Below are 12,457 nucleotides of genomic sequence, written 5' to 3' on the forward strand. Positions count from 1 at the left end.
AAACTGTTTGAGCAGACAGATGCACTGTGTGCCGTGTTATTATTCCCCCTCTTAAATTAGGGAAAGTAAGAAGCTATAAGAGCACAAAAATGTAAGTATAATTCCATTTCAGTAAGAACAGAGTTGGCTAACTAAAATTTTAAAATAAAGCAAGACACTGCTAAAGAATCCAACAATGTATTTTTTTCCTATATAGTTGCAGTGATTTATAAACCCAAACTTTACACTGTAACAACTTCTGAAGTGTACATAGACACTAGGGATGCTGATCTTTTCTGATAGTCAAGATAACCCTTCTTTCCTGGAAGAAAAACATCACAACTTTGTATGTATACACATGGGCATTTTTTTATGATTGTTACTTACGTACTTGAGCATCTTACTAATGCTTAATAAAGTTTTAATTAATTATATTAATACTTAATAAAATCTTTTTTAAAAAACTCAGAACACTAAACCAAAAGTATTTCTGTTTTCTCTAATGAAAAAAGTTAACAAGTCTGTACTAATCATTACAAGTGCTATCTCATTACTATAAGAAAAGTCTCAAGGATTCAGTAAGAATCTAAAACGTCAAGAGTTTCATTTAGAGCATATATATTTTATGTTTTTTTGTATAATGACTGACTGTCCTTAATTAGTATGTTTCAAAATTAAGTGAAAAAAATCCTCCCAAAAATATTATGAGAAATTTTGAAAACCACTGAAAAGAAATAACATATTTAAATAAAAATGCAGGTCTAGCAAGTGCCAGTCTGCGTGTTCTTGAACAACACATGGCTTACATGCAGCTCAAACACAATTTCTGTGCTTTAATTACATTATCTGTCTGGCAACTGGATTGTACCACTGCACTGGTTGCCAGTCTACCAAATTCCTGGCCGGTGGGACGAGGTAAATTGCTGCAGATGCCAAGGTGATTATTGGACCCAGTTACAGTCTCAGCTGGCAACAGAAACTTCAGGGAACAAGTGATTTTTTCAAATTATGAGTCACCCTGGATCCCTCACCCTCTCTGTCATGAGCAGAGTGCCCCCTTCTTGCATGTGGGCCCTGACCCACTACACTTGTTACATAATGGCACAAACTAAATAGCATCCATACCGTCCTTTAATTTGTTTCCAAGGGTGCACACCATTGTTTCCTTCTTTCATAATCCGTGCCAAAATGCTGAGGAAAATGAAGTAACTGTTGCTGGAGTTGTACAGAGAAGGGATCTGCTGTTCAAAGCAGCAGCGTTTCACCAACTCAAGCATTGACAAAGAAGTTTTACTAATATTTGCCAGATCCTTCAGACCAAGCCAAGGAACAGTAAAGCAGCTGTTCTAAAAGAATAGATGAAAACAGAAAATATTATAAATAACAATAAATGCAAATATTACAAAGGCAGTAAGATGCATTCCTTCACAGGAACAAAAGGATATGTTCCTACCACAGCTAAAACAATAAAAATGCATTGCAAGTGCATGCAAAGATCTTAAACTGAGCAGTCCTGATGAAAAATAAGACTTAAAATATATTATCATATTCCATAAATTCATAATGTAATGGATCATAACAAATTTAAAAATTATTTCATTAAACAAACATAGCAAATTTAAGGATACTTCTATTGACTAGGTAGTTTTATGGAAGTACAGTAATGAAGCTTGGCTACAGGAAAATCAGAATCAATTGGCAAAATCAAGGACTGTTTACATGCAATTCTACATTTTCATATATTCATCTACTTACCAGATTCTTGCTGTAATAATCCCAGAGTATGGTGACAATAGATAGGTTCAAATCCCAGAAACTGCACAAAGTCAAACAGCACTGAAGATGCATTCGTAAGTGTTCCTCTAACACACCAGTCTTGAAAAGTAAGAAGTTATTTGTAGGATACATAAAACCAGTACTACCATACTATTCAAAGTAACTTCCTAATATAAAAAATATTTTTAATTATATACTGTTGAGTAAACTAATTTGCTAATACAAGCAATGAACTTGAAGATAAAAGCTGACAATTGTACCCTGCAAATCAGCCAATGCTGGTTCATCCCAGAATTATTTAGGCTGGATGACTTTTCAAAAGGTTCATAAGAAAGAAAATAGAAAATAGCAACTAACTTGAACACAGTGAAGCACTGAGGTTGCAATTGTGGGATAATGAAAGTGGAATTCTTCTCATCCAGCTTCTGGTAACAACAAACCTGAACTTTCATGGGAGGTAAGATATTAAGAACCCCATGCTCTGACTAAAATTATGTGTTTAACCCAGCCTGTTTTAGGCATCTACTTCAGGATGGTAATTCCTGTAAGGGCTTTGTCTCCACTGCCTGCAGAAGTGGTTTAATGGACCAACTTGTGTGCAGCTGTCTTAAGAGTAGACTTACATGTGTAAGTCTAACGCCTCTACCCCATGGGAGAGGTGTGGGAAGCAGATGATCTTCATGGTCCTTTTCAAACCAAACCATTCCGTGATTCTACGACATACTCACAGTGCTACTTCTTATGACTCACTATGTTTTGGAGTGGCTTTTTTCCCCCATTTTTAATGCCACACAAACGAGTCTCACTCATTAACTTGCCGCTACCTGGCTATACATTCATGTGGAAAACTTGACTCGCTACACTTTTTCACAACACTGCAAACAATTCTACAATCACCTACAATAACTCCTAACAATGTCTGCCTTCTCTTCTCATGAACAATTAATGTAGGGCAAATGGCTTATAAAGTTGTACATTTCTAAAACAATTTGAAAATTGAAAAGGCATTTTCAGCAGTCATTGAAAATTATATATTCAAGACATTATGTGTAAGATACAAAACCCAATGAAATAGGAAAATAACTTTCCAGTAAAGACTCATTAAAAATATACAGAATAGTATTTCAAATGCAGTAAAAATACCTACAAATGAAAGGTGATACTCAAGTATTGTTTTTAATTAATGACATATTAATTCAATAGACTTCCCAAAAAAATAACAATCTTGCATGAAAAACAAGGACAGATCAGCAGCTATTTTTTTTTAATGAATAAAAGTAGGAATCTTGATGTAAAACAAAAACCTGCAGCTGAACATACCTATTTCTCTAGGGGGATCTATCCAGTTACAAGGATGTAAAAAACCAAAACAAAAGCAACAACAAACCACAAAACCAAAATACACACCATTCAGAAAGGGAATGCTTAATCTTGAAGTTGTATTTTGAGTCTAGGGTTATGTTTAGGATCTAATTCAACAAACAATGACTGCTTCAGTTAAATTAATTCAACAATAAACACAGCAGTTAAGCAGCTTCAATTTGAACTGTTATTTATCTGTCCAACAATAGTTTCAGAACAGTTTCAAAAACCAAGATAGCACTGAAGGCTTTATCTCAAATTTAATATGAAAGAGTTATCCAGACTTCAAATATCCCTGGGATTAATGGATTCTCTCATTGCTCTTTTGCTTAAAATGGTCTCTTGCACTGCTGGAAATACTATCAGAACTCTTGAGGGTAGTCAGATTTTAATTTATCACAGAAGGGAAGAACACCTGATACTATCAAAATGATAGTACTATCTAAACATAACATTTTTCTCTTATGACCTCCTACTGTAGTAACAAAATTGGTTTTCCTAGAAACCCAAGAAATACTTCTCTATCTCTCTTAAGGTAGAATTAAACAAAAAATGCAGTGAAAGTGTAACAAAATTGAGGCAGAAATGAAACAGCACAAAGCATTTATTTTCTAAAATGAGAAGTCTAATAAGACAGACTGCTATTAGTTTTTGCGAACTAAAAGGCTTTTGATTCTCACAATAAAACTTCATAAACACAAATTCCTCTTATATTGACAACCCATAAATTTAGTCAGTTTGATGTTTCCTAGTAGACAGTTATGATAATACTACTACTACTACAACAATTTTCATTTTGTAGTAGAAAAATAATTGCAAACCGGCTTTTTGTCTTCTTTTGGAAGAGAATTTCAAATGACAAAAAAGGTAGGAAACACCTCATACAACTAGTTTCCCCAAAAATGCCCTTTTTTTTGTGGTAGAAGTGGGAGTTTTTTCACATGAGCAATTTTCTTCAACTCTTATCCATCCAGAATTTAAAAAGAAATCGATTTGTGGCCGAAGAACTCAGCTGTTGGTCAACTGCTTAAAGCTGAAAGGATGTATCCAAGGAAGAAGCACACTACACTCGCCCAGTTATCCATGACTGCTCACATCTTCTCACAGGGTGATTTGCTTCCCATCACTATTGATCCCATAAGGGGAATGGCACCTTCATGTTTTTCTTGCTCAGCAGCAGGCAGACTGAATCTTATAGGAGCTCCTGTCTGGAACAGGGTATTGTGGCACCCCTCTACCACCTTCACCTGGACATGCAGCACCTTCTTCTGGAGGTCTTCACACCCAAAATCCAGCATATCCTGGATTAACATGCCTTAGGCTCTCTACCGCCTGCATGTAGACTGCTAAACACAACAGTATTACTGAAACTAGCAAAATGCTGCAGAATTAACACTGGTTAGGCATTTCTGTATCCCAACACTTAGCTGTCCTATGGATGTTAAAGCTCACTCCAGCTTCAGCTGCTTCATGATGCTCTGTTACCCTCAATGGCTACAACAGTGCCTTACTGATGCATCTTTTCACAGCATAGAATTTGAAGCACACATGAAGAGAAATTAACAGTCATTGGCAGGAGAGAGATTATCAATTTACCTTACAAATGTATGTTCTGCACCTTTTTCAAATGCTTTTGAACACACAAAACTACACATACTTGAGTTCTTCACTTCCTCCCATTCAGTGTAAACTGACATTCCTCTGAGCATGTACAGTCTACAAACTACAAGGAAATTAGGAGTAACAAAACAAGCACAAGAAGATTATGAGGTTGATGAACACAGTACTAAACGTGATTAGTTTTGAAGTTCCCATATACCTATACCCATATATAAAAATGAAGTTTTTAACTCCCAACTCCTGCCCTCTCTAGCAAACAGGCAATTGAGCACTATTATTTCTTTTATTTTGCACAGCTATTTCTGTGCATCTTTAGTACATAACAGGCTATAGGCTGGAAAGGATGGCTCAGATAGGATTAAGTAACAAAGTCATGCCAAGTGTTAATAGGCAGTAACATCAATTCTGTCCTGCTGTTTGTTCAAAGAGTACTATTATCACTTTTGCTTTTTCCCACTTTTCCACGTTCCATTTCATTATGGACTTCTTGATATCTCATTGCACTTCTCATTACTACATTTTCTGGCCTCCAAAATACTTAAGAGATGCAAAAGGATAAGATAAGAGGTAGGAGTGACCACTTGAAGCTGACAGATCAACAGAGGAGACAGACAAGTCTACTGGCAAAAGAATTCGACTTCCTAGACACTGCCAAGAAGGCTGCTGTGCAGACAGGGACCAGGATGTGTATTTTAATAAAGTACTACATTCACTTGCGCATAGACATACAGGAATTAATGCTCCCCAAGGAGCACTTCCCTCAGGCAGCTAACTCCATAATGCAAGAAAAAATAATGAACAAATAAAAAAAGGAGATAAACTAGATGGTTCCTTAGATGGTTGGTAATAGTTACAGCCATGTCTTTGGCAAATGAGGGTTTGTTTTAATTCCAACAGTGGTTGCCTTTGGAAATTAAAACACATATTTGGTTCATATTACTGTGTCATGACTGACTCAATATGAAAGTCTTCTGAACGTGGCCACTTAGCTGCCTTTCTAAACTGTTTACACTTCAATATTTTTTTAACAGAGGCATCAAAAACTGTGTATTTTATGTATATTCTGCTTCAAAGTAATCTTTATTCAAAATAATATACACTCACAAGGGGATTATTTTGAAGAAAAGAACATTAACTGCAAATGTCTTCTTACTGTGTCTCAGGTTGCTGCCATACAGAAGATGCAAACAGGAAGGTGGCTAATAAGCTACTCAGTTTTTATGCATCTCATCTAAATCTCTCCAGTTTCTCTCACAGAATGGTAAGCATCCAATAAGTAATAACATTACTTGTTATTACTTGTGGTTTTAATGTATATGCAGTTTGAATTTTCAGTCATACTCTAAAATCATTCAAAATACTTAATCTTTTAAGCTGAAAGACTACATAGCCAAGTGTTAAAGTTTAGAATATTAAAAACTTGAAAAAATCATGCTATCATTTCAACTCTCCTAACAGCCACCAATATTTTCTTGTCGAAAAGCTGTAACAAGTATTGTTCCATATGCCAGCTCTGACTACAGTTGTTGCTACTCTATGAGCAAGACAATATATATATTTTTTATATATTATTATATTTTTATATTATTTGTATATATTATTATAATAATTAGAAAAACTGAAAGAACCAATTCCCCTTCTGCTTTCAACAACAGAATTTTTCAGAATTTCTTAATTTCAAATACCAACTGAAAAAATAAATTTCATAGACCAAAGGAAAAAATAAACATGCTTATTCATGTGTTATAAATAAATAAATTATATTTACAGGTGCTACCAATACAGCATTTGCAATTTGTACCATGCAACTTCAGAACAAATTTACAGAGCTACAATGTAACTTATTTTAAAACCTTGATGAACAGCATATTTAAAAGCATATTAAAAGGAGGTCAATTCTGACCTCTGGGCCATGAAGCATTGCATTAACAGTTCTGCAGAAAGAAAAATGATAAGGTATGAAATGAGTGCTCAGAAACTAGAACCTTATCAGTAAGAGTTTGATTCAAGCCTGTAAGACAAATTGCTCAGCAAGGCAAGTCACCTTCCTGCTGTGATGAGGATATAGCTGAATTTTCAATGCAACTGACTATCTCCTTCATCATGTCTCCTCGACTTGATATCCTTACATTCAGTATCTGGTTTACATTTTCTAAGCATCCAGTTCTTATGCTGAATACATCTTGTCTGAGAAGCCATATACTACCCTTCCAGGATAATTATCTTTTTTCTTTATCTGACAATTTAGCATCAAGCACAAGCACTTTAAAGCAAGTGGAACTGCTAACAAGGAGGGAACCATACACTGTCATAGCTTAGCTATGTCAAGGTTGTTCATTCACCAGTGATAAAAACACTACAACTCAAAAATACACTTGTTAGTTGGACTTTGTTTCATGCACTGTCTTTTCCTGAAAGCTTCCCTGACACTTTCCTTGTTCATTATTCTTTCCTTTATACACTTACTTGAGCATCAGTGGATTTTTTAAGGAGTTCTTCCACAAATTTCCAATTGGATTCCTTCTGTTTCTGAAAAATAATTATCAACATGAAATAGCATTTGTATCCCTTACAGGAAGCAGTATGTAATAACATGAAAGTAAGCAGGCAAAATATTTCCAGAAATATTTCGTTTCATGACAGAATACTTCAGTCATTACCTAAAAGAGCTTTTTCTAACATGAATGTAATTGATCTGTCCTAAAAATTAGCTATCAGAAAGCTAATAAAAAGCAAAAAATAAAAGGAGGGCCACCAGAACCACTTTAAGTGACTCATTTGCAATCCTAACCTTCACTTTTAATGGAGATGCAAAACATTCAGGCATTTTTTATTAGTCCAAGCAGTATGCCTTACAAATTCTTTCTTTAATGTTCTGTAAAAAGGAAGCTGTAAGAGGTAAGAAGGAAGAAAAGGCACAATCTCACATTTTCTTGCTTTTTATTTTCCATCTATTTATGCAAAGTGGGAAAGAAAAGGGTAGAAGGCTTTGCGACTAAGGCCATCTTCTCAGAGTGGGGAAAAAAAAGGGGCAACCAGGTCAACATACTTACATTTCTAAGAGATTCAACAATTATCTCTTACATTCAGCTATGTATATAGCTTCTGTAGATAAGTAGATGTGTGAACATAATACTTCCGTCATTGTCCTGCCTTACTTGTTCCCTCCACTACCACAACTGTTAAGCCTTGTACATTATTCTGCAGATAGCTGTCCTTTAAACATCAGTTTAGAACTTACAATAAAGAGCACTTTATGCTTTGGTAATTGAAATATAACTACTTTCCAGCAGCATCACCACTGTGGTCCATCCTTCTCTGCTACTGATTAAACTGGTTAATGGTGTGGCTTGCTGACAGTGTCACAGAGAACTCCAGAAAGTACCAAGATAATTTAAAAAATTAATTAGTTTAAAAGATGCACTAATACTCATTCAGCACTATTTGAGTACTTGGTGACTTTACATTTTTGCACCACAAGTAAAAGAGAATATTGAAAGACAGACAATGGTAGCAAGTCACAGTCCATAGACTGTTTATGGAACAAATATAAATGAAAGGACAGATCTACAGAAAGTTACACTAAAGTTGTGATTTCATGATTCAGGAACTTGACCCACACCAGTTAAATTCCCACTGCTTCTTCCTCATTCTGACAGCTCCTCTTTCTGCTCTCAGAGCTATACCACGCCGCTGCTCACTTGTTCTGGTATTTCTGTTTGTGGGACTCCGAGCTAGAACAGTGAATCAACACAGAGCTTTAGAAGAGGAAAAAAGAATGAAAAATGGAATATGGCCTGACTTAGGTCATAAGACAGAGACACCAAAAGAGCAGAGGACGTATCATGCCTAGGGTGATGCCAAAGGCTCTGTATCATGAAATCAGAGCTAGCGTCATGTCAGCAGAAGACATTGCATCAACAGATAGCCAAGGAATAAAGGCAGCACTTCAGTAACAGTAAACCCAGTATTTACATCCAATGTTTGACTGTATATTAGAGCCTGATGTTATCTGAATACCTACACAACGGCAATATCCTACTGCAGATTTCAAGTAAAGCTAAGGAACTGCTAAAAGGCCAGTTTTGGCAGCAATGAGTAGATATTAGTTATGTCAAAAGTCTATGAGAGCACTAAATGTTTGGATCAGTCTGATTAAAACATGTTTTTAGCAGTACTATAGACCAAGGACACATGTTTTATACAACAGGTGTTTGTTGCCAAAGTTCCAGCTCATCTGCAGTACGCAGATCATCTTACGAGATCTTGGAGTAATCTAGGGCAAACTCCTGACACCAACTGGGATTGATTACAAGAGTGCACCCAAGTTCAGCCCAAACTCAGGAAAGGACACCAGCCACCTGCTGCATTCTTTTTAGTTATAACTGTCTCCATAGTTTAAAAGACTTGTTTCATTCAAATCCCAATAGATTTATATCCAAACACTATTCCCTACTGCACTGGCAATATGGCACAGCACCTGGTTACGACTGTTTACAGTATGTCCCTGTTAAAGCATATGTAGAACCTACATCTTCAACTCCAAAACACATGTCTTAAAACATCCTCCTTCCAACCCCACAGAGCCCTAAAAATCAACAGAAGCTGGAGACCTCACGCTGCATAGAAGTGCTGCTAAAACCAAAAACTTGGGCTGAGTTTGCAGGAAGAAACTTTTGCAAGGACTAACAGCTGAGTACCTGGAAAAGGCACATTAGGCTTCTTAGCTGGAAGTCCATGTTTGCATATCTTGCCACGTAGTCATTTCAGATTATTCTATTCAAAGGCAAGAATTCTTAGCCCCAAGGAACTCTGGCTGTATTACCTTAGCCCACAGGATATTAAAACTGACCCCTGCAATGTTCAGAAGTAGCAAATTTTCTCATCAGGTCCCATTTGAGTTTTAAATATACAAATCCTGCTTTTCAGAGGAGTGAAGTGGACCTGAACAGGGGAATATGGAAAGAGACAGGTACTGTACATCCCCCAGAACAGTTGGAAGAAACCTGTCCAAAATGTTCTAGTTTAAAAATGTGGTTTCATGTATGTGAAATATATATTCAATATATATGAATCATTGCATATTTGAAATTGCATTTTGTGAGGTAAAGGGAAAAAAATAAAAAGAAGCAAGTCTGAAACCTATTTAGAATTTTAAAAGCTTTCATAACAACCTTACAGCCATGTAGACCACATTAAAAAATTGAAATTCTTCCACAGATGACATAGGCTTAGAGGTAATTTTTGCTACAGAGCACACAAATAATCATCTTATGATACATCACCCTCCCACCTCTGATCACATTTAATTAAAAGAAAGCATGTGTCACAAAGCCATTGCATCTCATGTTTAATCAACGAAACAGGACTACAGAGTCTTCATGAAATTATACTGACTTCACAAATTCATATCACAGACTGTTTTACCTTATAACGTTCAAAAAACATTTTGAGGTTGCAATTCAAGGAGGGGAACAGGACCTAAAGGGATGGTTACCATCAACTGTCTATGACGGATTATATTAGTGTGGTGGGTGAAAAGGCCCTGATGTTACTGATAAGACTTCTTTGTAGGAGAACAGGGATCCCTGGACAGACTCACAGTAACACTCAAATGCAAAGCACAGCTAACAGTTTGAACATAAAGACTACTGGAAACATGCATGAAAGCATGCACAGGATGGTCTCATGATTTACAAATCAAGACTTGGAAATTCTCTTTCCCAGGTGGGGTCTAAGGAAAAAGTATTATTTAATCTAGGGCAAGTCAATTCCTGTCACTGTGTCTCAGATTCCTATTTTAACATAAGAACAACAGAAATCCTTTTTTTCCATTCTACATCTTTATTTGGCTTATGGAAATAATATGGTGCCTGGGGCAAAAAAATAATTTCTCATGAGGCTAAATATATATTATCTATCAGAGTGAGACACAGGAAAAAAAGCCCCAAAGATAAAAGTAATCAGTATCACTGTATTTGGATTAGGGCATTAAATATAAGAAACTCAGTATAAACATGTGTTTCCCACTGATTTCTGTATTTAACCTGGGAATAACCTTTTCTCACTTCTAAATTCCTCTAAGCAGGAAGTGTAGTAATTCTGTCTTCCAAGGTCCCTGTATAATAAGCTCCGGACCGCGTCTCTCTCCTGCAGCAGGTAGTGACAGGGCAAAACCAAGGGAAGCTTGAGATAACCTTCATTGTAACAAGACCTGCAACTTTACACTGTATAAATGTGCAGGAAGTTGCTTCATTTTGCCACATGATAACAAGTAGCCTGCCACAGCTTCCTAAAGGATTTGTCAACTGGCAAACAGAAGCAGCATAAGCATCCCACATGGGCCAAGTCTTCTAGCAAACAGACGTGGCCATGAGTTTTTCAAGGAAGTATTCAAGCATGAATTATCACACCTTCTACATTTAAATTTTTTACAAATTTGCAGATTAGAAAATCCAAGTAATTATTAATTATTTTTTTTTTAAATCTAATTTTACTTAGGATTGTAAGCATTCCCAGAATTTCAACATTTTTCTTTCATGCTCTTTATAGACTTACTGCTTTTAAAGACAAAGAGAGGGATTTTAAGTTATCAAAATTGCTCAACCTACATGAACATTTTTCCCTTCCTACAGATTTGCAGTTTACAAACACATTTCCAGGTTTTAACCTTTCATCCTAAGCAAGAATGGAAATCACAGTACCACTTTTAGCAGAAAGAGGGTACAGCCTTTCCAGGTGTAATACACACTGTTAAATTACAAATAATAAGCAATTCACAATAAAGAGCAATTAAGGCAAATTTGTGGAAGATGCCATACAGACTTTATGCTTGGAAAATTAGGGAATATGGGCAATGAAGCTGAAGGTTAAAAAAGCCATCATACTAAAAAACCCCAAAAAGAAAAAAACAGAGACCACAAACACCCTCATGCCCCCCAAAAAAGAGACCCCCAAAACCAATACAAACAGAAAAAAAGAATAACAGTAAGAGGATAAAAGAATAGAAGGACAAATGACAGAAGATGGCATAACTAGTCTCCCTAGTGCAAAAAGCACTGTTGGGGATAAAAAACCCAGGCAAAACACACTATACCACAATCACCCCAAATCCCTTAGTTTCTGGGTCTTCATCCATCTCACTGTCTTCTAATAAGCTTCCTCTATAGACAATTAAGAAAAATTGTCAGCTTTTACACATCTCAAAATGGATTAACTGCCTCAGCAAGTGCAATTTTCCTAAACTGAAACTTGAAGTTATCAGACAATGTTTATTGGTAGCACACCTACATAAAAATTAAGGTGCATACACGAATATAGATGCATCTTATGGTGTTATGGTTGTGATGCACAGGCAGTGTGATTAGATTGAAATTCATCCAGAGCAGAGCTACCACTTTAGAAAAATAAGTGGCATTAATAATTACACAGTCAGTGTTTGAGGTTTATACTTCATAAAGCACAAACTCATGTGCTTAATTCCTAAAACATCAGACCCAGTGAAGCATTTATGCTGCAGGCAGATAATCTTATAGCATATGCTACATCATTAAGTATATGTGTTACTAACTAGCTGGGATATTTCAAGTTTCCTTCATACAGTACTCTACTGAATATCTGGTATGTAATATGAATATGTCTGGGGCTCCTAGAACATATACCGACTTGTCCAAAGCACATCCTAACACATTCAACCTTAAAACCTAAGGAGTATGAAAAT

At 36.0% G+C, this 12,457-nt stretch overlaps 1 protein-coding gene across 2 annotated transcripts in view; it reads right to left on the reverse strand.

Annotated features, from left to right (window-relative positions):
• MMS22L (MMS22 like, DNA repair protein) overlaps positions 1 to 12,457 on the reverse strand; it is an 89,254-nt gene that overhangs the window by 57,340 nt on the left and 19,457 nt on the right. For both annotated transcript variants that reach the window (XM_058836764.1, XM_058836765.1), the window contains 3 exons: positions 7,204 to 7,266; positions 1,735 to 1,854; positions 1,105 to 1,325 (listed from right to left, as the gene is read on the reverse strand). In XM_058836764.1, coding sequence (XP_058692747.1) covers positions 1,105 to 1,325; positions 1,735 to 1,854; positions 7,204 to 7,266 — 404 coding nt within the window. The remainder of the gene's footprint in view (positions 1 to 1,104; positions 1,326 to 1,734; positions 1,855 to 7,203; positions 7,267 to 12,457) is intronic.

This window comes from Poecile atricapillus, chromosome 3 (genome assembly GCF_030490865.1).
Source record: "Poecile atricapillus isolate bPoeAtr1 chromosome 3, bPoeAtr1.hap1, whole genome shotgun sequence".
Classification (NCBI taxonomy): domain Eukaryota; kingdom Metazoa; phylum Chordata; class Aves; order Passeriformes; family Paridae; genus Poecile; species Poecile atricapillus.